General features: G+C 42.0%; 2 protein-coding genes across 5 annotated transcripts; one reads left to right on the forward strand and one right to left on the reverse strand.

The window, feature by feature from the left end:
* Positions 1-30: 30 nt before the first annotated feature.
* On the reverse strand, positions 31-17,833 carry fam149b1 (family with sequence similarity 149 member B1). 3 transcript variants are annotated; one of them, XR_015939539.1, is made up of 17 exons: positions 17,331-17,833; positions 15,022-15,135; positions 14,597-14,747; positions 13,405-13,547; positions 11,548-11,667; positions 9,623-9,781; positions 9,147-9,325; positions 8,089-8,216; positions 7,159-7,218; positions 6,456-6,559; positions 5,402-5,626; positions 4,169-4,292; positions 3,851-3,976; positions 2,760-2,838; positions 2,264-2,401; positions 730-889; positions 31-563 (listed from the first exon to the last, which is right to left on the reverse strand). XR_015939539.1 is itself a non-coding variant. In XM_088635209.1 (16 exons), exons 1-16 carry the CDS (start codon positions 17,375-17,377, stop codon positions 807-809), a joined length of 1,980 nt encoding a protein of 659 aa, XP_088491335.1. In that variant the 5' UTR covers positions 17,378-17,833; the 3' UTR covers positions 31-806. The 3 variants fall into 3 exon arrangements, 2 of the variants coding, with proteins under 2 accessions (XP_088491335.1, XP_088491336.1); XM_088635209.1 differs by having other exon boundaries at positions 31-889; XM_088635210.1 differs by lacking the exon at positions 7,159-7,218 and having other exon boundaries at positions 31-889; positions 17,331-17,832.
* Positions 17,834-18,139: 306 nt separating this feature from the next.
* Positions 18,140-26,473, forward strand: ecd (ecdysoneless homolog (Drosophila)). 2 transcript variants are annotated; one of them, XM_088635211.1, is made up of 14 exons: positions 18,140-18,312; positions 19,070-19,292; positions 19,485-19,602; positions 20,073-20,160; positions 20,640-20,818; positions 21,678-21,870; positions 22,096-22,224; positions 23,124-23,249; positions 23,865-23,950; positions 24,167-24,273; positions 24,476-24,692; positions 24,933-25,000; positions 25,132-25,361; positions 25,813-26,473. In XM_088635211.1, exons 2-14 carry the CDS (start codon positions 19,088-19,090, stop codon positions 26,026-26,028), a joined length of 1,962 nt encoding a protein of 653 aa, XP_088491337.1. In that variant the 5' UTR covers positions 18,140-18,312; positions 19,070-19,087; the 3' UTR covers positions 26,029-26,473. The 2 variants fall into 2 exon arrangements, with proteins under 2 accessions (XP_088491337.1, XP_088491338.1); XM_088635212.1 differs by having other exon boundaries at positions 19,073-19,292.
* Positions 26,474-26,521: the final 48 nt, after the last annotated feature.

Here is a 26,521-nt window from a genome sequence, read left to right on the forward strand (position 1 = left end):
AGTGGAAATTATAGACCAAACAAAGTTCACTTCCAGTACCCGGTACAAAAAAGCTTTATTTGCTTGAGTAATTATATTACACAAGTTTTTGTGTATAAAATACATGGTACAGCAAGAAATATTATTGTAGAACATTTGTACATGTCAAGCTTTAAGTTAGCCCACTGAAGATGGACTCGTTTTGCCTGAGAGCTGGAGAAGCTGTACTGCCCAGCCTGTATGTGCTGGAGCAGCAGAACCTGGTAGTGCCAGACTGCCATTACCCTTCATTGCTGACATGGAAATGGCCCTAAGTATTCTGTCACTCTTCATGGACTGCCTCTTACGTGCCTTATGCAACAGTGCAATCATTAGAGCTACTGAGAAAAAAAACTACCCCTTATGAAATTTTCCCTTTCAATATCACCAAGAAAATTGTATTTTCTGTAGTGTCTCTCTGCTGTGGTTTATGTGGTACAATACTGTCAAACCATCATTATGCAAACCTGACCCACCTAAAATAGTCACATTTTTTGCTGCTTATCTGCTCCATCATAGACCAGGAATGTCAAAATGTGCATTATCTGTGGAAGAGAGACAAAAGATAACATCTAGACATTGGTAGCAACTGTAAAACTAGGCAAATTGCTTACGGTCTTTGGCAGCCACTTAAATTGTAATTCAGTGTACAAAAATAGGGCATTTAAAAAACTGCATTCATAAAAGCTGCTTTATAAAGCGTCCGTGTACCCAGGTAATCCTGTGTGCTGTGCAGGCGGTTTGTCCTTGTGGCGTGTTGCAGTACAACATTGTATCTGTAGAAGGTGCTATAGCCCCTGTCGGCTGCTCCGGGAAGTGTAGCCACCCCTGGAGTAGGAGCGAGCTGGAACAGGCACAGGAACCAGCAGAGCTGAGGGAGGGCAAGACACGCAGAGACCCGTTTGGTACATGTAAAATAACTCGAGCACAGATGCTGGTTTTAAAGGAGCAAAGATGCTAATATAAGTTTCATACCCTACAACTAAAATGTCTCGTGTACCTGCGCGAGTAGCAAACAAAGTTGTAATGTGCTTTGTCAATGTTCAACATTAACATGTATTTAAGGCACTGAAAATAAACCCTTATAACTTATACACAACTCTTCACAAATGTAAAAACACTCCACCATCTGTACGCATTTGTACAAACAAGGCCAGCTCATCTGATCCACAAAAACCCAGGATCGGTGATAGTACATTCATGTTTTGAATCTGGAAAATATTTTTAAACATTCTAACTTTTTAAAGACCCCAGCTGCAAAAACTCTACTGACAAAATAGTTTTGCTATTCATTGGTTGGTTCTAACAATTCAAAATTGCCCTTTTTAAATTAAAAGATTTGTCATTTTCAGTTTTTCAAAAATAAAAAATAGCGATATGAATGCATGAACACTCATACTTAATTTCAGCCCACACGACACAAACGCTCCCCTGCTGCCAGTGGTACCACCCCCCTCCAGGTTTCTATTAAAGGGCCGTTAACGTCGGACTGCTATGCTGGTAGGATCAAGTCTGCACTGCCACCTCTGGCGTGATGGATCTCAGCTGTCAAGAGCCCCATATAGTCAAAACAGGACAGGATCCGGGAACGACAGGGGAGTGAATGCTGCAGCTCTAAAAGCTGTGCCAGAATCTTAGCTGCAGTGAAACCACCCAAACACCCACTAGCAAGAGTATAAGGTGAGAGCAAGGTACATCTTTTTTTAGAATAGTACAACTACAGTAATACTGTACACCTGGACACCCCTAACACTCCTTGGCTAGCATACAGATGGGATTAGGGTCCAAGTTTTATATTGTAGCATTTATGAGGAGTCACGTACCCTGTGAAGTTAATTTCCGTGAATCATACAATTTTTGCCAATCTTTGTTTTGCCCCTTCTGTCCATTAAATTATGCATTAGGTGTGTGAATATTTTTGGCACACATCGCCGAACATCTTTGAAAAAAAGATTTGACAGAATATGAAGCCCTTTACTTCGATGTAGAAAAAAGAAAAGTGAATTACCTGTATAATAGTGATTACTCATGATTATGGAGATACGGAAAAAAGTAGTTGCTCTTTCAGCACAACGTAAAATGAACAGAGAAAAGACAGGGAGAATGACAAACAGTTGGGTGAAAGATGCTCTAACCCCAAAATACCAGCTTGTCACATGATCTTCCTATGCACAATTAACCTTTAGGATCCTGGTTTTGGTAAAGCAGGTCACTAATTCACACACTTACTTTACTACACACTGACCTGGGGGGGGCAGGGATGAATCAGGCTCCTCCTCATCTTCAATGGGTGAATGCCCGAGCACATGGTGCTGGAAGGAGTCCAGGAAGGAGGAACTGCTGATGCCCAGGCTGATACCAGTAACCCCAATACCCAGCGAATCTTCCAAAGGACAGCAGACAAAGTGGGCGAATCAGTCCAATAATAGAGCTCTTCTTACATTTCATAAACAGATTTAGTATAGAAAATAAGAATCTGATTCACCTATTTTTTAAAAACAGTCACATGCAATTTTATCATGGAATTCAGCCTTTTCAAACATATAGTAAATGGAAATAAATCTATTACAATCAATTGTTTTACAATTCAGTCACTGTGACGAATGTACGTTGTCTTGGATAATATAATCAGCTATATAACTCGTCTATTGAACAAGAACTCTGGTGTTTAAGATTTTAAACCCAACCAATGGTAAAAGGTGTTTTTGAAAACCCTGTGCTGCCTGCATTTGCAAACCCACCTGTGCCTGCCGACCTACCCAGGCGGCCCTGTCCAACGCTGTCCAGCACAGTGAAAGATCGCCGGTACGGAGTGTCTGACTGAAACACAGAATGGTGTCAATGGCACAACCGAGATGTTTCCTAGACCTGTACATTAGTATATTTACTACCCCTTTGAAAATAAGCCCTTCCCAAGTCTCAAAAGGCCTTACGAAAAATGTTAAGTTTGACCAACCAAACTAAAAATGAAAATAATTACAGTCTAGGAGACAAAGACCTAAAAATAAGGTATTTCAGCATGTAAGGATAGAGGGAGATAGTGCTACTATTAATAATTCCTTGTATATGCATAGCTCTTTCCAACCTAAAGGATCCCAAAAGTTCATGATATAGTGAAAGGCACCTCCTTCATTAAACACTGCAGTTCAGCACCTACTTTGCATGTTGATGCAACAGACATTACGTGCCAGCGGTACCTTCTCCACAGCAGATGAAGTGGAGAAGAGAGAAATTACAAGAGTGGAATTTGACCAGGACATCAGGGTTAGCATCTCTCCTCATATAAACAGTGTCATAGGATCTTTAATTCCTGCAAGTAGTCAGGGCCTTGGTATATTGTTTCCTGTCACCACAGTGAAACTTTTTTTGGGGGAATTCTAGTCCAGAGGGAATAGTGTCTCCTACTGGTTCCCCACCATCACTCACAACAGGAGCCTCGATTTCTTTTGAGGTGTCCCCATCCCAGTAGCGACCAGCCTTGCTTAGCTTCAGAGATCTGACAAGATCAGACTACAAAGTGGTAATGCTGCTGCTCTGTAATTCCCAGAGGATACATAAGACTCCCGTTGCATAGTTTCATCCATTTCAGATATTAGAAGCACTCACAGGTGCTTTTCATTTTTTGTTACTAATTTTGTTACTAATTTCCTTAACTTTGTATGGATAGAAAATAAAATGAGTTAATATTACAAATATTTCTTTTTTTGTTTTGCTTTATAAGTATAATTTCGAACAGTGTCTACAGCTCCAAGAAATTAACCTGCTCAAATAACTATACAACAGAGGTCCTGGGCTGTCGGAGGAAGTGACTGCTGTTGCGATTGGCTCTTACCCGGAAGGTGTGAGTGGTGTTGGGGCGTGAGAAGACGTCCAGCGTCTGAAGCCTCTCGCGGGGGGGCTGGGCCCCCGTCTCGTCCGGCACTGCGCTGTGCGCTCTGCTGGAGGACCCCCGCTGCCTCTGCGCACAAACACCACAAATGCACGCAAGCATCAGCGCAGAAGCCCAGCACGCGAGAGTACGTGTGCACACACGCACAGACAGTGCAACAGCAGCACCGCTGAACGCCACATTGTCTTTTTCCACACTGGTTCCCCGCGGTCGAAGCCAGCGCAGCTGTGCCGCTCTCACTGTGCCTTGGGCGAGCCGTACCTGAACCTGACGGAGGCTCTGTCCCGGGGGTGGGGGATCAGCGTCACCTGTGCCGATAGGTGGAAGTAGGTTGTTGCGGCTCAAGGGCATTGGGGGGGAGGCCAGGCGGTCGCTTGCAGTGTGCCTGGGGAGGAGCAATAAACATAATCAGCCACAACTAAGTACACAGGGATTGTGTACTTCAAAACACAAATTACAAACGAGGAAGCCATGCAGCCCATCTATTCCGTTTGGTTTCTAGTAGTAAAATGGATGTGCTTTGTGTCGCTTGTTCCATACTTTAACCCCTTCTGTAAAGAAGTGCTACAGTACCTTTTCTACGTTTTAAAAGCACATCCACAGAGCTTTAATGTGGGTCCTGATTTGTGTTTCACTGCTGATTGTGAAGAAGTCCACTGTGATAAATATATCAATGCCTTTGAGGACTTTAAACAATTGAATCAGGTCACTTCCTAATCTTCTCTGTTCAAGACTAGAACAGTTCAGTTTTTTTTGCCTGTTATCAGAGGAAATGTCTTTATACCTAGGAATGTATCTGGTTTCTCTTCTATACACTGATTTCAGAATGGTAGTATCTTTTTTTGTAACGTGGTTACCAAATTAGGCCCGCCTCTTCTATGGGCTGTATTTCTTTCAAGTGTGCAGCATAGTAAAACATTCATTCATTTGAATAATATTCCAGAAACAATAATATAACGTAAAACACATTAAACTTTATTTTCCATTCGATACACTGCCATCTTTGTGCTAAACACATGAGCACTTTAACTTACGGTGCACATTCAGTACAAAATATCTTTACATTCTTGCCTAAAGCTGAAATCATGCTTAGTAACTTAAAGTCAGTACTGTACATGCTTTCCTGAAGGCCTGAACCCTACACTGCCTGTCTTTTATCCTGCTTCACACCAGTGCGCTGTAGACTGCTTGCTACAGTTGGGGAGCTTTCCAAACACAAATTTGATGTCAACAGGTCAATAAAAACAAAAGATCAATTTTCAAACCTTTTCTTTCTGAAACAAACTGCACTCTCTGTTTTCTGAAACAAGTGATTAAGTTTACCGAGAATATCTAGAATGAGATAGCGTGAATATGAGAGAAAAACATTTCTAGAAAACTGGAGTATTCTTGATATTACCAAAATGGGGACAAAGTTCACAGGGGAGTAAATGGATCTGAAAAGTGATTCTACAAGCACCCAGCTATATGGCCCTGCAGCCCTCAGAAACTCACAGGCGTGTTCCACGAATGACCTCATCCATGGACCCCAGGGTGCCGGACTGTGACAGACCAGGGGTGATGGGGTGCAGGGTTCGTGGAGGAGGGTTCCGACGCCGGGCAGACTGTGGGGGACGTGACAGTGAGGAAGAGCTCTGTTCCAGCTGCCGGCGGGGACGAGATCTGCTGGAGGGGATGGCACTCGAACCCGGACGATGAGACATCCTCTCTTCTGATTCCCTGTGAAAACATTTACACAGACAGGTGATTAATATCTTGATGTAGTAACGTCAACCTCTCTTAACACACTCGTATACTTATATCATATTAAAAAGGTATTTATAAATAAAAAGCTTTTTATTTTACTGTGTTTTATTAAATATAATACATTTTATTGTATAAAATAAAAATAACTATTATTTTATTATAAATAAAAGCTTTTTATTGTGTTTCTACCATTGAAAACTATACTTTTCAAGCACAGCATTATCTCCAGCTAATTTTGCCCAAGTGCAAAATACGAATTCCATCATTCCTTTAAATGTTCATGCATGTGATAGGTATTTCCTCTAGACTGAAAGTGTTTGGGGGAAAGAAAGCTGTGTTATGACAGGTGGCATATAACTCAAATATTTTTTCTGATACCGATTTGACCCAGGGAAAATGTTAACAGACTCATACAGATGGGTGCACAAAAAAGTGGCACTATTAGAAACACACATAAGCATCAAATCTAATTCTTGTTACCTTTTTATCATTTAACTAGGTCTACATTTTTCAGGGAAATCGAAGTCTTTGTCTGAGAAGTGTAATGCTACACCACACCAGCTGTAGCTCTTGCACAACGTAAATATTTCAGTGTCGTAATTGCTTTGCATTCAAACACATTTAAGCAAAGATAAAAAAAAACAGCTGCCAGTACATTTTGAACTTTGTCAAACAAAATGCTATTTCTCTAGGTCTGACAAAAAGTGAGGTCGCCAGGAGCACTGTAGTCACGAGAAGTGCATGAGCGTGTGTCGGCGTGTACACAGTGCTTGTGCAGGGAGCCGGGGTTGGCTATTCGTACTGTGTTTTATCCAAGACTCCCAGGGTCCTCTGCTGTAGGGGGATCCCGTGGATGACGATGAGGCCATTGAGGTTGTGGTGGGCACTCCCAGGCACTCTGCTGGACTATGGAAAGAAACAAGAGTCAGCTTCAATCAAGCCAAATTTCAGAGTTGATGCTCTATAAACAGCTGCTTATGCATCTTCACATGGCTCATTTTGTTTTGTACTGATTGACTTTCTCCCTACACCCTATCATAAATTGCCACAGTATAGGGCAAGGGTTACCATCAGTTACAGGGTCTTTCCTATTACTCCACTGCATGATTTTACTACATGCCTCTCTTCAAATTGTGTGATTTGGCTATTCCAAAGTCCGAAGATTTGATTCTGTGTGGTATAGGGAAGCAGTCCAACTAATTTTTATTAGTTACACTAACCTTTTCCATTTCAACTAAAAGACAGAAGAAGAATGAAAGATACATCTATTAGTTTATCTAACACAGTGTTCCTCTAAAAATTGCGAAGTGAAAAAAAGAAGCACCTGCTGTTAATAAGAGGAACCATGCATCCACTGTGTATGAAAAGTCAGGCACAAGAGAGGGAAAGACAGTCTCTGACTGAATAAACTCTCTCTGGTGGTTTTGTCAAAACTGGCAATCCCTACACTGTCTAACAGAACTAACATCACATTCACTGTCTTTCCCCATTAGAGTGTTACATACAGGAGGAGGCTTTCTCTGCCTTTTGGATTTCCGGCTGGACTTGTGCTTTGACTTTGCGCTCTTTGGAAAAGAAAGAAAGGACAAAGAGGGAAAGGAAGACATAAATAAATACATAAATAAAAAGGAGGCAGTGTGGCAGGTGTTGAGCAGAACAGGGACAAATTAAAACAGAATAGGAAAAAAAGGAGAAGTTCCTGAATTGGAAGCCTGAATAAGAAGAATGTAAAGAGTCAAAGGCTATAGAAAGCAACAAGAATGAAGACCTCTGTGCTATTGTTTAGTATCAGGGAATAGTTCATCATGGAAGTCAAACACCAAACTTCCAAACCACTCTAATTCAGGATTGTAGTATAACTTTGGTACAATCGATTATGTAACTATGGAGGCAGCTGTAACAAGTGAATGGACTAGAAAGCCTGGTATTTGACTACCTTAATAGAGATGTTAGTTAAAGCCATTTTGTATTACCAGTCATTTATTTTAGTAACAAAGTAAAGTTATGTTAACATTCACAGCCAGCTCTACACAATCATAATTAAAGTAGCGTCACTCCCCCATACTGACCCCAACTTTGGTGCAGAAATACTGTATCACTGTAGGTATGCATGAAGATAGACTGAATTCTCTGTCTTGGTAAATCATTCAAGCTATACAAAATGGTTTCATAATCTTCCATTAAACTATTCTAACCTCAGTATTGCTATGGATTCTGGAAACACACAGATTTCTCCTTAAATCATAATTTTTTACATTCTATAGCACAAAATGACAGACCTGCAATAAAGCAGCACTTCTCGGTGTGCTATTGTGTATAAGCTAATGAAAATAATAAGGTGCCTCACTAAATAATAAGGTGCTGGTTCCATTTTCAGCTGATATATGCAAAGCGAAGCCTGTGCTCCACAGCCCCCACCCCTTGCTTTCACCCACCTGTGGCTGTAGGCTGGTGGAGAAAGAGGGGGCCCTGGGCTGGCTGACTCTCAGTTGCACCGCCGGCAGGAATGAACTGTCTGAATCTGGACGCACAGGGATGACTGTCACAGCATTCCTCTCATCATCTGCACGGTGAAAAAACAGGCCTGTGGTCAGCCTTCAGACCATGTTCTTCTTATACATCAGGCAGCTCAGGTTCAACGCATGACCCTTCCTTGATTCGGCAGCAGCACATAATGTTATTGTCATTCTAACATTATAGGGTAGTGAAGTACTATAGTACAGTAACACTTATCCACTGATAGCAAATGTGCTGAAGGGCATGGCAAAATAGCGTTTTGAAAGCAAGTAAATGTGAGGTAGATGAATTGGAAAAACAGGGCAAAATGAAAAATCACCATGCAAATGATAAGCTTTTGCAAGGATTGTGGAAGCATGGCTATTCCTCAAAGGCTGCCCTCTTGTTCACCCCGAGGCAAGCGTCTGTTTATGGGGAGCAGGGCTCTACCAAGGTAGCTACATCTGAGTTTAAGCAACCCAATGTTTTCAATATTCATGTACAAAACCTAAAATACAGTATATATACACTGCTAATGTACACTACTGTACCGACTGCCAAAAAGAAGGCCACTAGCCTATACATTTTCAATTATGAACTACTCCTCTAATGACTTTTACTACAGTAAAGAACAATTTCCTTCTGCCAGCAAAAAAGACCATGATCAAGAAGTAGCAATCAAACCCAGCATTCTGAACCACTACATTCTGTTGTGTTAAGATACAAAAACATTTTGTATTATTATATGGAATAGCTAAGTAGCTATTTTCTCTGCAATGCAGAACATTTCATTATTTCATATCACATAGAACCAGATGTTATTTTTATTTTGTTAACTTCAACCATGATTTTTAAAGAAGCATTTCAATTTGGCCTTTTTCCATTGTTAATTTATTCTCCTTAAGTTATTATTTTATGCATTCTGTAGCACTTTGAGTTATCTAGCCATGAAGACTTCCATAGAAAATAAAGGCTGATCAATGTCGAAAGCGTGTACCGGAGCTACAGCCCTCCCAGAGCCTGCGAACCAGCTCCTCCATGCAGCCCACCAGTTCTCTCCAGACATCATCGAACAGCAGGTCCAGCACCGCCTGACGCCGACAGTGGCATGGAGACACCGGGGGAAGACCCTTCCTCCTGCGGAACCCTACCTTCCCCCTCTCCCACTCCTCCTCCCTGCAACACATGCAGACACACCTTCGGTTTCAGAGCAGCAAACACACTGGCACACATGCAGCCTCCCTTCGTCCAACAGATAAACACGCTTAGCTGTACACGGACTCACATTCACTGTCGCACAAACCTTTATAGACAGCATCCACCATGGTCACCACCACATCATATACACACGGGATTACAATCATGCTGCAGGTGTGATCATGCCAGTGCTGTGATAGTGCTAGATACAGATCCAGTTCATAAGGTAAGGTGCAAGGGGTCAGAGGTCAGGGTTCGGCGTGGGGAGTTACTCACAGGTCCCTGCAGTCAAAGGCAAGGTACTCCTCTACCAGCCCCTCTGCTGCAATCACCCGTGGCTCATCCACACTCTTCAGCCAAGGGGGTGCTCCAGGGGGCGTGTCAGCATCTGCACAGGGCTTGGACAACACGGCCTTCCGTCCTTGCACAGTCAGCCTGGACAGAGAGACGCCATTATAAATGACACATGCAGAACCACTATCACTCAGAGATACTGACACACGCAGAACCCCCATCACTCAGAGATACTGACACACGCAGAACCCCCATCACTCAGAGATACTGACACACGCAGAACCCCCATCACTCAGAGATACTGACACACGCAGAACCACCATCACTCAGAGATACTGACACACGCAGAACCCCCATCACTCAGAGATACTGACACACGCAGAACCACCATCACTCAGAGATACTGACACACAGACCCACCATCACTCAGAGATACTGACACACGCAGAACCACCATCACTCAGAGATACTGACACACGCAGAACCACTATCACTCAGAGATACTGACACATGCAGAACCACCATCACTCAGAGATACTGACACACGCAGAACCACCATCACTCAGAGATACTGACACACAGACCCACCATCACTCAGAGATACTGACACACGCAGAACCACCGCCACACGCAGAACCACTATCACTCAGAGATACTGACACATGCAGAACCACCATCACTCAGAGATACTGACACATGCAGAACCACCATCACTCAGAGATACTGACACACGCAGAACCCCCATCACTCAGAGATACTGACACACGCAGAACCACCATCACTTAGAGATACTGACACACGCAGAACCACCATCACTTAGAGATACTGACACACGCAGAACCACCATCACTTAGAGATACTGACACACAGACCCACCATCACTCAGAGATACTGACACACGCAGAACCACCGCCACACGCAGAACCACCATCACTCAGAGATACTGACACATGCAGAACCACCATCACTCAGAGATACTGACACACGCAGAACCACCATCACTCAGAGATACTGACACATGCAGAACCACCATCACTCAGAGATACTGACACATGCAGAACCACCATCACTCAGAGATACTGACACACGCAGAACCACCATCACTTAGAGATACTGACACACGCAGAACCACCATCACTTAGAGATACTGACACACGCAGAACCACCATCACTTAGAGATACTGACACACAGACCCACCATCACTCAGAGATACTGACACACGCAGAACCACCGCCACACGCAGAACCACCATCACTCAGAGATACTGACACATGCAGAACCACCATCACTCAGAGATACTGACACACGCAGAACCACCATCACTTAGAGATACTGACATACACAGAACCACAGACACGATGCAGAACCCCTGATACTGTACAACCAAGAATGATCATGTGGACACAAAGGCAGGCAGACTCCAAAAAGACAAGAAAAACACGAGTGAGCATCCATAAATATTTGTTTTAAGTTTAATAATACTAATAAAAACTAAAACAAATCTAATATTTTTCTGTCTCAACTTGTAATTTGCAAAATTAATATTAAAAACACTTTTTTCTGACTGGCATCTGTACAATAATAACATAACATACGATGAAAATCTAAAGTAATGTAATATCTCTTCCTACAAATCTCAGTGTTAGTGTTGCAGGATTTATTCAATACTGATTCAATGAATGCAACCCAATAGCAGTACAGACCATGTTTTATAACACTGGCAACAGAAAAGTCAGAAAACTGACACTGCACCAACATTAATAAAGCTTGTCCACACCACTATAATGATAGGGAGAGAAAAAGGAAATGCTTTACTTGTGTTTTGTTTCTTTGTTTGTGTTTAACGAGCTGTGCCACTCCAGGAAACGAGACAGACCTGGCCTGTTGGCCAGTGTGACAGACTCACTCTGTGTTGCTCCTCGCCCTGCTCTGGCTGGTTACTTTGGAGATGGCTGGCCCTGCCCCTGTAGTAGAGAACCACTGGAACCCCTCATCAGTGGGACACACGAGCTGAGTGCCCAGGATCCTGCAACGCACAACAGCACAGATCAACCTCTCTTAAAATGTTATTAAATGGCTTTATAGTTAGAATTCTTCTGTGTATTTTTTCCAAATCACAATCCTTAAGAGCATAAAAAGGTCAGAAATGTGTCCCATGGAGCTGAGGGGTTTGTTCCAGATCTCTCGAGAGATGTTACGCCTGGTTTATCTCTTAAATAACCAAATCATAACCCTGTTTTTGTATCTTTGCTGCCAGGACACCGGGGTATTTGGCCAGGACACCGGGGTTACACCCCTACTCTTTTTCGAGAAACACCCTGGGATTTTTAATGACCACAGAGAGTCAGGACCTCGCTTTTATGTCTCATCCGAAGGACGTGCGCCTGTTTACAGTATAGTGTCCCTGTCACTATACTGGGACATTAGGACCCACACAGACCACAGGGTGAGCGCCTCCTGCTGGCCCCACTAACGCCTCTTCCAGCAGCAACCTTAGTTTTTCCCAGGAGGTCTCTTATCCAGGTACTGACCAGGCTCACACCTGCTTAGCTTCAGTGGGCTGCCAGTTGTGAGTTGCAGGGTGATATGGCTGCTGGCCATATCACCTTAAATAAGCCTTTATAATAAAATAAAGGTTTATTCCATGCTGAAAAGAAAAGAGACAACATTTCAGCTGTGGAGCCTACACAACTGAAGAAAACTCCACAGCCTAAACGTTGTGTCTCTTTTCTTTTCATCATCCAGGTGGATGCTGCACATTGGTGGTGGTGGAGAGGAATCCCCATTACCTGTAAAGCACTTTGAATGGAGTGTCCAGAAAAGCGCTATAGAAGTGTAAGCAATTATTATGATAATTATTTCTTGAGATGCCCACACCTGCTTTTGTTGTTGGCTGTCTTAACACGCTTACCAAGTCAATTATACCTAGGCCTGAGAAATGTATATACATCAAGAAGAGCAATGATCTAAATACAGATCCCTGTTGTACTCCAGTAATAACCTGACACCAGTCTTGAGAGTAATTCAAAACCTTTTATACAATTTCAGTTCATTACACATCATAAAGTTATCCGCTGTTATACAGTAACTGCTTGCTCAAAGAAATCAGTGAGTTGATTAAGATCTGCTCCTTTTAAATTCATGCCAATTATTAAGTCTCCATTGGGATGAACTTACAGTATTTCACTCCCTATCTGATTTGTTTGGAATGTGTCAAAGACATCTTATACTTAAAGTCCTAAATCTACCATTGTTACGTTAAAACAGATTTTATTGTTATGAAAACAAAAATGCATAATCTCAGCACAGCTTTTAAACCAAGATTGTACCCTCATGTGATACCTTTACCAGTAAAGCTCTAGCCTACATTCAAATAACTAAAGACTCCTGTTCATTTTTCTGTCTTCTCCATTACGTTTGCCTTTATAATGACCGTTAATCTTTCAATGTAAAAATTCAAAGTGTTTGAGATCAATCCTACATCTATGTTTTAATGAGTCTTCTTACAATGACATGTAAATGCTTGAATATGTGCATACACAGAGTCCTGTCAGAATGACCACCTTACGTCTACTCTGCTATGAGCTTTGAGATACAACACATGTGAAAGCGTAAATAAACTTTTCTCCATATACTCATAAATCAACAAGAATACTGACATAAAAGCTTCCACATATCTGAACTCAGAAATTAAAAGCTCACCTATCAGAAATTAACAATGATCCCTGTCTAACGCTACAATGTACTGTAATGAATGACATACCGGAGGTGGGAGAACCTGGACTTCCACTGCTGGCACTCCTCCTGCAGTCCACGCAGCTGCCCACCTGCCCCTTCCTTGTAGAGCTCCTTGTCGATCTCCTCAAACATCTGTTGTACCTGCCGTGACGCTGCCTTGTCAAACTCCTGCCGAGCAGACGACACAGGTAAAGCCCGAGGCCCATCTGCCATCTGAACCACTGCACCCTGCTCCTGAAGCCTACTCTCTGTGCCTGCATTTGTCGCAGCCTGGATTTCAGCAGGACAAATACTTACTGCTTTGCACTACGGTTAAAATGTGCAAATGTTCTGGGACTCAAATCATCTGTTGGAATGATTTACTCAGCTCCAGTACATCTTGGAGCATCATCATCTACATCTTGGTTGTTAGTCAGTTCCTAGGGCTGGGACATGGAAGACCGTTTTGCTGCTCAAAAATCCCACAAAAGATCTGTTTAGCTACGTGGCTGATGTTAGTGTTGCATTTTAGTTTAATTTTATTTTATTATCCTTTTCCAGTAAAAAAAACTTAACCAGGCAATTACAGGGGCACAAGGAAGGACTTTAACCTAGGTGCAAACAGGGGGAATTTACAGACTCCAATTACACTGGACAGCATGTAATTGGACTGCTCAAATATCCATCTGAACACAGGGAGAACATGCAAATTCCACACTGTGCTTCACTATGCTGCTGTTCATGCTATAAAAAGCAGTGGAAATCTGAGAACTAACTGGCAGAGTGGGCGTGGAGGGCCATTCAGACTACACTGCAGGAGAGTGACATAAATACCCATTAATGACAGTCCCCAGTACTTTACTTCCTAAAGCTCAAACTGCTGTTGACTTTTTGTATTCAGTTGCATTGTTAAACAATGGAGCTAGACAAAGTGTAGTCTTTCTGTGTGTTTATTAGAAACTCTGCCAGCACTATCACGTCTTTCAAGGTTTGTTTGTTTTTATAACTTTAATTTTTTTATTATTTAAAAAAATACCCATTTGGAAACTAAGCATTTTGAGTCTTTCAGCAATGAGACGCTTCAATAACAAGTAAGTTGTTAGGCCATTCTACACTTTTTTTTTTCACGAGACTTTTCAGTTTAGATTACAACTCAGCAATGAAGCTGTGCTCCCAGTGAAGGTTGTTTCCAGTGCAAGATCTGGGGTGAGACACCACAGCACAGCATCTGTACTCACATCGTAGCCCCAAGAGAAGACAGAGCTACGCTCGGTGGAGAGCCCAGTGCCAGTGTAGCTGTGGATCCCAGACCAAGATCGTGTTGTATCACCTGCAGTCAACGTTGGGCAGCTTGACCCCCCTGACACCTCTGAACTCTCCGAGTTGCTGCTAATAATCGTCAGGAGAAAGCAGGATAGCCGAGTTAGCAAATAAAAGTCAGTTCACTTAGCCTGGTTACAATAAACGCATTCATGCTAAGCTTCCTACCGAAGGTAGCTTCAACCACAGAAAAGCAAAGCTGTCAGAGAGAGTGCTGGGACACCTCAGTATTATAAAAATCAAAATTTTGTTATAATTTGTCAATTCTGAGGTATCATGGCTCTTTTCAGATGGTGCTGAGGGTGACAAAAAGCTCAGTAGCAGGAAACCTGACAGCTTCTACCTGTTGTCAGTAGGGACAGCTTCTTGAAGGTCTTGCAGGTAGCATGGAGATAGGTTGTCATCATCCACCTCTGGGAGTGGGTGATTATCCAAACTGCTCCGAGAAAGCCCACGTCTGCAAGAGCAAAGTATGGATCAGGCTTTATTTTTCATTTTACCTGCTATTTGCTACGTTAAACACATGAAACATTATACTCATTTTAAAACATCCCCACAACCTGCAGAATACAGTCCTTCAGGATCAGAATTTCCAATAAGCCCTCATGCAGAACATCAGCACACGTGATCCTGTTATTTGCGGCTGTGCAGGACGTACTCCAATTAGAGGCAAACTACTTCACACTTCCAATGCTTTATTGGTTAAAATAATAGCCAGCATCGCAATTTTTTTTTCCTTCCAAAGTAGTAAGAACATTATTTCATTGTTATATGGGGACCATCATCTCCAGTCCAACATGGCTGCCTGGTGTCAAGAAGATGAATAAATCTCTACATTTCATGACTACCTTTGAATCCGGCAACAAGGTTAGATTACTGAATAATCTAACCTTAAGAATGATTGTTTTTTTCCCCAAATTGAGAGTTCAGACAGAATGAAAAGAAGAAAACTATGGATTGCTCATGAACAGACATACTGCACATCAACACTATTATGTACACATGCACTCTACACTTATTGCACATTGCTGTAAATTCTTTTCATATTCACTATATTTACAGAAGATCATAAAGACGTTTGTAAACAAGGGCTGTTAAATTAAAAACTTCAGTTTTTAATTGTTCATTTTGTGACCATTTTTTACAACAATTATCATGTCAGTTTCATTTTGATTTTAGGTTTCAACTAGGGTCAACTAACTTAAATCAGGGTTACTCAAATCAAATCAAAGTTTATTTAGCAAATGCACAACAATACAGCATGCAGCAGTAGTTGCTGGCAATGAAATGTCTTTTCTGCGAGCTCACAGAAATCACAAGAATCGCAAAATTCACAAAAATCACAAAATTGAGGTTACAAAAATAAGGTTACATAATAATAGATGTAATAGAAATTGAATAAAACTCAATATGAGTAGAGATGCTCTGTGTCCATGGTGTATGCAATATATACAAGTAGTGCAGTTATGCTGAATACAGTGAAAACTGTGTGTCCATGTAGCCATTACAGGTGATTTGCTAAAGGAGCTGCAGGTGGGATATTTAGCAGTCTTATTGCCTGGAGGTAGAAGCTGTTCCGTAGTCAATTGGTTCGGTACCATTTCACCCATAATGTTGAAAACCTTTACTGAAAAAAACCACGCAACCACATTACCAACTTGTAGTCTGATTTCAGAAGCTAAGCACATTTGGGCCTGGTCAGTATTGAGATGTTAGAACTTTAAGGAAAACCAGATTGCTGCTTTAAGTAGTGCTGATGAACCAGTAGGTGTCTCTTTTCGTTCTGGACCGGAATTTCCAAACCAGTCCCCCAGTACAGTGCTGTAGGACATGCTGTCCTTCAGATAAGAAGTAACCCTGCTGTCCTCAGTTATTGGCCATTAAAGATCCCAAGGCACTTTTCACAAGAGCAGAGGTGTCAACACGGGTGTCCTAGCTAAAATCCACTTTGAGTTAGTACATCCTGGCCTCCCTAAAAATCCCTTTAATTCGAAGGTGAAGTCATTTCTCAGTAATGCACCTGATCCGCTGCGAAATGGGGCTAATTGTACATAATGCCTGTCACATATCACCTGCAGTGCAGGCTCTGCCTTGCAGTGTTTAACAAATACCCTCCTATACGTAAAGTGCTGTGGGAATCAGTAAATATTATTAGTAATTCTCTTTCCCTCTCTTCTAACACACTTTCTCAATGCCCTTGACACCTAGGCCTAAACTCTAATTTAGTCTTTTTTAGCTTAATTGGTCAAACAACATTTTTCTGCCAGTGCAGCATGTCTGCAGTGAGTTACCCAGGAGGTTGTTGTACTTCAGAAGTGGATGTAGTGTGACCCCTCCTATATGTACAGAGCTATATAAATGCAACAAATCATCATGCTTATTAACATTATTTTGAACTATTATTATCCAAATATTCAAGCTATAGCATTACCAATGAAGCAAATCAGTTCCGTCAAATATTATATTACAATCCTCCTTCACGTCTCTCTGAAACAATGGAATAGGCAAACCTATGGATTTAACTCTACAAAGTACATTTTATTCCCCTTCAGTTGCGATTTTCTCGCTGTGAAGAGAGGGACTGACTCCGAGAAGACATTTAAAACAGCGATGTCAGTTATCGTACAAAGGGCACAGTTACAGAATACTCACATCTCCAGGCTGTGTGACACAGGTCGTCTGCTGTATCTCGAAATCATTTTCTTGTTCACAATTTTCCCATATCCCTCTCCGACAGGTCCTCCGTTAAGCTATCCTCTGATTCCCGTCCCCGTTGCCTCGTTCGCTGGGGGTGTACCATCGTTCTCACTTTCCGTGAGCTCCACTACTCAAGTCCTCAGTCCTGTAGGATGCCTGTTTACTTGAATATGGACCAATTTTATACTGATACGTTTAGAACGGGGTGAATATAGCAGAGGAATTAAGTCACCTAAGGACAGAAATGTCTACGTTTTTTTCAAAAACGACATATTCAGAAATACAAAAGTTCTAATTAGCTGTGAATTGTATTTTTCTGGAAGATGGACGGTTGACCATACCACCCTCTTAAAATGTTTTAATGTTTTCAACCCAAAGCTAGTTTAGCACCATCTAACAACAACAACTAGGCTGTCATGGATACCCATCTTACCCCCCTATCGTCATGCCTTCTGGGAAAAGTAGTTTTTGCTTCCCAACAATGTCTACGATTTACGAACTCGGCGAATCAGCAAAGGACTTCAGTTCCCGACTGCCACATAGGAGGGGCTACAATGCTCTCTGGGAAATGTAGTATTTATCTCAAATGCATCTGTTTTAAAGAGCGCAATGTGCCCATATACTGGAACTGAGTAGAATAAATATATTAGCTAAACTCTTAATTCTATAATAACTCTAACTGTCTATCAGAGAAAATTAATACAGTTGGAACTATTGTTTCAAAAATGCTTGTTTCCCAGTCGGGTCATTATGACCGTGCTTTTCCGGGAACAAGAAACTAAAGGAATGACCTGTGTCGTCATGCGTGCGTCAAGGCTGACAGTGTGCTTTCTTGAATTGCCTGTATACAATTTTTAAACGTGTGGAGTACATATAGGTTAATTTGTTCCTGTCTGTAATTATTTTGGATGAAAGGTATACCCCCTGGAGACAAAGAGTAAGAATGTTTATTTTATACAGTGGCCTTTTCAATGATCGTCAGAGTACTGCACGTTTTTACTTTTCAATACTGATATGGCTAACTGGAGTTATATTAATATTTTGAATCATATGATGAAAGCTACTTTTGTAGCTTAATGTATTATTCAGTGAGTAGCTCTAATTAAGACTTTTAGCTTCTTTCCATTAATCTATTTGCCTTGATTTAAAGTAAAAATGTGTGCATCGTACAAGAGGATGTTAATCTTAACTGCTTGATGAAAATGGATGAAAACCTTTTTGAAAAATAGATATTTTCTGAAATAGTGAAAACGTGGTTGCATAGTTTCAGTCATCAGAAATCATGTCTTTCTTGAGTTATTCTGGTTATATTTTTCTTACCTCAAGAAAACCATAATCGAATCGAGTTTGAGCCATGTTTCGGAACCTTCTTTTATGTATTTGATTTAATATGTTCACGTTTCTGCTGGGTCTCCATCAGTACTGTCGATAAATGCTAGCTTGATGCTACAGATGTTTAAGGAAGAACATCCTCTCAATATGTAATACAAATGAAACAGTAAAACAGCTGTATACATACACTACGGAGTTTAATTCCTCTTCTGCCTATGCTGATATACTCAAAAAGGAAATATTTTTTACATTTATAATCTTGGTTTTCATGAAATATGTCAAAGAGCTTCGGGTGCACACTATCTAAAACGAGGGTGATGAGAGTATTATTTCAGTCTGGTGTTGTCTTCCTGTGTGGACAGCAGACATACAAGGGCACAATGGATGTGCTGAAAAGACCCCCTGTTGCCGAGGACATGGTGCAGTACCGCCTGTTTCTGGTCCACCCCAATGCTTGTGATCCCCAAGCCACTCAGCAGCTTCTGCAGCAGGATGTGGAGAGGATTCTGGTGCAGTTTGCGCCTCTGCTCGTGCAGTACATCTGGCAAAACCAACCTTTTAACATCAAATATGTTCCCGAAAAAGGTCAGCAAATTAACAACATTGTGGTAGGCAATCGAGCATGTATGGTATTGTATTCTGTTTTCATGCAGTTCAGCTCTCTCAAGTGAAATGTTACTGTAAATATAATAAAACCTGCATTACCTATGCATTTCATTTTGGCTGTTTTATTAAGCATATAATATCATATTAAACATGTATCATTCTGCCTTGCAGCTGGTGTTCCTGCTCACATTGGGGGTTCCACACAATTTGGGGACAATGTGGAAGATGAATGGTTCATTGTGTATCTTATACAGGAGATCACCCGAACCTTCCCTCACCTGGCTGCCAGGTAAGGTTATACAGCCATGTTGTAGCTGAGGTTATCTGATATTAGTTTTCAATCTTTTTTTTGTTTCAAGTTTTCCATCTTTCCAGAGATGTATTTCCTGAGGGTCCAGCCTGCTTATGGGCATTAAAGATTCCAGGATGCTATTCATAAGAGTAGGGTTGCGCTGAGTTTTGGAAAAATGCCATTTTAGCCCTTTTCTTTCTCAGTCTCTCTACTTTATTTCCTGGCTTCTTTGCCTTATCTTTGTATGAAGTGAATGTTTATGAGTGTCTCCTAAAAGGATGATGCACTGTGGAAGGAAGGAGTACTTCATCATCTACAAAGGACTTTGGAATCCTTCAAAACGAAAAATACTGTAAAAATACAAGTAACTAATACTTATGTTAGGTTGAAGGAAATTAAGATATTCCTCCTTCCCTGTCTCTATAGAGAAGACCCTGTTGCCATTGTGTGATTGTGTTGGTTTGCAGGATTGAGGACAATGACGGGGAATTCTTGCTGATAGAAGCAGCTGAGCACCTTCCCCGATGGCTGAATCCAGAGAGCAGTGAAAACAGAGTGAGAACTTGTCCCTTTTGGCAGTCAGGTTCTTTGCAACAGGGAAACCATTGTAACATTTGACAGACTCAGTAAAAATGTAGGTTAACTTTGCATAAGTGTTAAAAGTTTTATAGTGCATCAAATCACAGAAAATCACAGAACAGTTTGTACTTCAAAGTCTGTCTTAAACACCCTTTTTTGTCTCCAGACCCTTAAAGCTTCAGTTTCCAGATTTGTAAACTGTCTTAAACTTATTTGTCAGGTGACAGAGGATGGCTGGTCAATCCCCACAGCTTTCTGGGGAATGTAGTTCAGTCAAGTGCTCAACCTACTGTCCTCTCACATTTTATAAAGTAAATTAAACATTCAAAACACAAAAAATGCCTTTCTGTTAAAAGGACAGGATGGTTCACGGTTTACTTTTTCCCATCCTACGTTTTATTTATTTATCAGGAGAGGCTGAGCAGACTGATGCCTTGTGCACTCTGTCTATGCAGGTATTTCTGTACCGGGGTGAGCTGCACATCATCCCTGCACCCCAGGACCCTGGGGAGGAGGGGTGGCCCCCTGATGCCACACCCACCTTGCCCCAGGCGCTGGCCCTCCTATCCTCACAGCCTGAGACCTGTCTGGCTGCCCAACCCACCCGCACTGCTGTGGCCAAGAGAGTGAAGGGGTAATGAGGGTAGAGGACCTGATGGGTCCTTTGTGCTGTAACATTTCCAATACCTTATTACCTTTTTCATTTCATTCATAATAATAACAATATTATTATAATAATATAATCAATCATTATATTAATATCAATCAGTATCTTAATAACAAGGGTTATTATTATTATTGATTAAATAAGATTCTAATTTAAGAGCATTTTTTTCAGGTTGTCTGAACTGCAAGCATCTGTCCTGATAGATATTCTGGTAAAGTAGGAAAGTAAAACATACATGCACAACTATTTCCCCAACATCATCTTGTACTTCTGCGGGAAAAAGCGTACACTTTGTTGTTTTGTCAGCAGGTGGTGCAAAAGAACAGGAAGATATTTATTTGCAGTCTGATAGCCTTGAGCATTCTTACCCAAATAATCTTCCCACTAGATTGCCTGAACAGTCAGTTCAGATAGGTAAACTGTAACAGTTCTTGCCTGATAAAAAGAGACAAGCCTTGTTGTGATCTGAATAAGTGTTCCTAAATAAACACTGAGGCACCTCCGATTGCCACTGAATGGTAGATTGGGCATAGCGCACAGGTAGAGTATTATCACACTGTTAGGAACATCTATAATGTTGCTATTTCAGTAGTGCCCAGTTTTGGATTTTTCTCACTTCTCAAATTGTTTTTGGGGGGAGTGTCTTACATTTGGGGGGAGTGCCCCCAGAGCGTTCATAACCCTTATGTGTAAAATGTGTGTGTGTTTAAACTAAAGTGAAATTCATTAAGACTTCAAATGAAATCGGCTGCTGGTCTGAACCAGAGCCTGGAGCTTCAGTGGGTTGCCAGTGTTTCTGACCGGGCTGGTGTTGTGTGTGTCCCAGGTACCCAGGAAGGATTCAGGCCAACCTGCACCGTGCTCACTGTGTTGTGCCGGCCGCCATCGCGTCTGTGCTGGCACGGCGTCCAGATCTTGTGGCCCCGGCAGTGACCGCATTTTACCTAAGAGACCCTCTGGACCTGTGCGCCTGTCGGACTTTCCAAATCTTCCCGCCAGATCCATGTGTCTTGACCTCGGTAATGCACACATCGCTGATCATGCTCACGCTGTCTGGCAATTCTGTCCCTGGGGCTGATATGTGGATGTGCCCTTTGTTTTGTTTTTTTACGTTGCTATATGCATGTTATCCAACATATTCATTCTACCATTGCATCTCTCCTTGTCTCTGTCAATGGCTTGTTAATATCTCAGTCTGTGCCCCGGCAGCAGTGAGTGCAGTGTGCTGTCTGTGTGTGTTGCAGGTGACATTCACACGGTGTCTGTATGCCCAGCTGGAGCAGCAGCGATTCACTCCCGACCGCCGCAGCGGCTTCGCCTTGCCCCCCCGCTCACACCCTCGGTACCACGCCCGTGAGCTGGGCATGAAGCTGGTAGGAGCTGCAGCACTGGCTCTGATGTACCACTTTTCATTGTTTTGCCCTAGACGCATCAAGAAGCCTTTGTTTTGGGAATTTTCAAATAAAACAGGATGCAACGTGTGACACAAAATAAAGATGCTCATGTAGTATAAAACTAGGGAAACACTTTGCTTCCATCAAGGAAAAAACAGTTTATCTCATAATTACGAGACGGCAATGATAATTTTACTGTGAGAACAACCTGTTATCCACCCAAGCTATCGATAGGGTTTAGTGTTCCTGACAATGTGCAACACTGTGCTAATTACAAGATAGTGCATTCTCGTGTACTGTATGTGATTATTACGCGTCAGCACAATTGTAATAAAATACCTACATTATTATCATTACCTGACACTCAGTTTTAAGCAGTTGAATCCATTCCTGGGAACACTTGTTGTTTGAGGATGTGTATGGGTGTCCTCATGGAACTGTGTATACATGAGGTACAAACTGTAATGTTTCATTCTGAATAAACCCCAGGGGAAAGTCAGTCTGTGTGCATTTTGCCGTGTTGTACGTTGTACTAGACCCACAGTTCCAGCAAAGCTATCGATAGCTTTTAGGTACTGTCATTGCACAGTGTAACAGGTTATGCATACACTGAAATCATCGTTACTGTCTCATAATTATGAGCTAATTTGCTGTCTCGTACTTAAGTGATATTTTTTTTTTCCTTGGTAGCAGCAATGCGCTTCAGTATAAAACAAAGGGAGATAAGATTTAATGATGTTCCCATGCCATGTTGCTTGAGGTGGGAACATGTTCGAATATTCTCATGATACCAATATTCAGTGCCAGAACGTTGAAATTTTATTTCACGCTTATAGCCCCGAAGGTAGCAGTGATGCTCTGGTTTTCGTACTTTGCAGGCCCATGGCTTCGAGATTCTGTGCTCCAAGTGCAGGCAGCCATCGCCAGGATCAGACACCCCCGTGACTTCTAACCCTCTTTGGAGAGCATTCCTCGACAGCCTGAAAAAGAACAACTTTTTCAAAGTAGTTTGATTTTTTTAATACGTTTGTGTAAAAAAAGAAGTGTTCATATGTTGTAGGAATGCTTTATTGATAGAAAAATAATATTTCCAGACAGCAGGATTTCAGACAGGTTTCTCTGCACATATGGTAAATGTACCCATGTTAACTATTCTGATGTTCGTAGGTTGTGACATGATTGTTTTATTCAGGGTTTGCATAGATTGTTTCATTGGACACAGCTGTTTTATACTTTTTTTTGCAAGGATGGCAAGTCAGATACAAAAATAACTCTAGTGTCTGGTGAAACTAATTTTTTTTTCACATAAAGGAAAAAATTTGCAGAGGATGCACCTTGTATGTGGCTGAGATTCAAATTTTTTAATGGCACTCAATTCACATATGGCTTTTTTGAAGTCTGTCCGTGTCCAGCGTCTTCCTTGAGACATTAATACACAGTCGTGCCAGGCCAGAAGCTCGGATTCAGATTCAGAGTGGATTTTAGTCTGCTGGTGGGACATTTAAGTCCCAGCAGGTCATAAAGGGTTGAATTAGGTGTGTTCCGTGTTTTACAGAGCACCTGACTCATGCTTGTCCCCTCTTTTCTCCTTCTTTGTGATGGGGTGTTCTGTGTGTCAGGGAGAGTTGGAGGGCTCTGCAATGTACAGGGAGCTGATGACCAAAGCGGAGAGCTTCTTTAAACAGTCGGTGACCATCCCACAAAGGTGAATTTCCCGCTCCCTTCATAGTGTACTTGAGTTTGTGGTTCTAATTTATCTGATTTTTGTCATAAGTCGTGCTTGACTTTCATACAAAGTGGGCAATTTTGACATTATTGAATCCTGACAAGATTGTGTGAAGTGATCTGAGAGCACACCATTATGAAAAGGCCCTGGAAAAGTCACAGCTGATGGATTTATTGTGTGTTTGTTTGCGAGCAGCTCCACAGAGCTGTCCTCAGGGGAGCAGGTGCTGCAGGTCCTGAGAAACTGCCAGTATAACTTGGAAGAACTGAGAGAGCAGGAGAGCCATCTGCCTCCCGAGGACAGTAAGTCCGATGGCCTTTTGGAGCATCATTCTCCAGTACAAAAATTCTTCTTATTTGTGTTTTTCAAAATTCTGTTTATATGAAACGTCTCAAACGGAAACAAAACCATTACAGTTTCATTCATAGAAGAGTGCTTGTGATAGCACCTAGAGTGAAACGAATACTCCTCTGTTAAAGGACTTTGGTGCTTCCGTGTTGACAGGTGACAGCTGGATGGAAATCTCCCCGGAGCAGCTTGACCGGCTGCTAGAGGAGACAGCAGGCCATGCTGCAGGTTGCTTGGGTCCCGACCAGGTGGCAGGGGGGCAGCAGGAGTCCGGGAGGAAGGAAGAGGCAGACTATAGCCTAGTCGCGGTGACAAAGAGCATGAAGGCCTTCATCAACAAGGTGTCCACGCATGAGGGGGCTGAGCTGCCCTGGTGAGCAAAACTAAACCAGTCAGAGTTTACAGGGCTCTGCAGCAGAAAATGTTACAGAAGAGTGACCTATATATAGCCATCAGCATCTGACTAGCCCAACAAAACTTTGCTCCTTCTCTTTTTTATTGTAAAACCTCATAGCATTTTATCATATATCTGTGTTTGCATACAGTATATCTTGTACATCTGTCTCACTCAGCATACTGTAACTGATCCTGTCCTTATGTCCTTATGTTCCAGGTCCCACTCTGATCCACCTTTCAAATTTGATGCAAACTCCATGGCCAGTGCTTTGGAAAGCCTTATTGGTATTATTCTGTATTTTCTGGATCATTTAAGTATATACAGTAGTGTTCAATGTTATTTAACTAAAGCAGATATTTATTCAATAATAATAGCAGATTGAATGAACAAGTTTGATGTTCTCTTCTCCTCATAGGGAGTGCTGGTGATGAGGAGCTCGACTCTGATGACCTCGAGGACAGTGATATAGATGAAAAGTTTGATAGTGAAGATGATGAGGAGCCTAAAGAAGATGGGCTTCCAGGTGAAGGAGCAGCGGGAGGGGGGGCGAGGCCCCTGGGCATCCTGAGAAGGTACATGGAGCAGATGGACCAGGAGCTGGCAGGGACACACATCGGGCACAGCTTCACTCAGGCAAACCATGCGGTGAGTCCCTGCATTGTTAAGTGTTAGGTGCACCTTTTATATACGTATGTAGAGGTGTTCTTGCACTTGCCTGACCTCCGTATCAGCTCTGTCTCTTGTTTATTGTGATTTAATGATGGACATCCTGCACGCTGTTCAGCAGATTTCTGTGTCTCATCAGTGGAATAGATAACACCTGTACAGGTGTGCCTGGGATGACATTTGAATTGGACTGTACAGGTCCAGCAATTGTATAGTTTGATTTAATACTTCTAAGGCATGTTTTCTAATTTGTGTTTTTGGTTGTCATATTTTTCAGTACTATATTATGAAGTGCAAATAGGCTCTCTTCTACTCAAATGAATTAGACTAATGAAATATTTTTCACTTTTATACTCCAGAGTGGATAATGGTAATTTCAGTTGAGTTCTGGTACGCATTGTCTCACTCTCTCTGTCCTTCTGTCCATCAGGGTGGCAGCACCACAGACCCTGCCAAAGGCTCCCCAGCTGCTGCCAACAGTAGTAGCTGCCAAACTGAGGAGGACACAGTACCACTGGATGTGGATCTTAACCTCGTGACAAACCTGTTGGAGTCCCTCAGCTCCCAGGCTGGACTGGCCGGGCCTGCATCTAATCTTCTCCAGAGCATGGGGATACACCTGCCCCCCAACACTGATCACACCTGACAAGTTCATCCAGCACAATCCCCACCTGACACATTGTTTGTCTGAAATAGTGTTCCATTTTCTCAAACACAGACCTCACCTAAAGCAGCTTTCACCTCAACAAACCAACACTGAGTCACCAGATTTCTTTCGTCTTAGATTACATCCACCTATGAAAACGAGAGCTTAACTACACTGCTTGGGCCACATCTCAGGACAGGCCTTTACTGTTTATCTGTGTGGAGGAGTGGCGAGACACATCTATGCTGTGATCCTCTCTCAGCTAAGGATACTGATACCCTTAGAAACCTTTCTGTCATTAGGACAACACTGAAAAGCCCTTTGACAGCTACAGATAACAAAAATGACAATTGTGCAGCAGCCAAGGATTGTAATTTCAACAGCAGGTTTAAAGAATATGGATACTGTATATATTTTTTCAATAAAATCTGTGAAATCAATTGCATTATTTCGTAGTGTCTGTCTTTGTATTCACGCATTTTAATATACAATG

The sequence above is a fragment of the Lepisosteus platostomus genome, chromosome 6, assembly GCF_059453375.1.
Source record: "Lepisosteus platostomus isolate fLepPlt1 chromosome 6, fLepPlt1.hap1, whole genome shotgun sequence".
In the NCBI taxonomy this organism is placed as follows: Eukaryota; Metazoa; Chordata; class Actinopteri; order Semionotiformes; family Lepisosteidae; genus Lepisosteus; species Lepisosteus platostomus.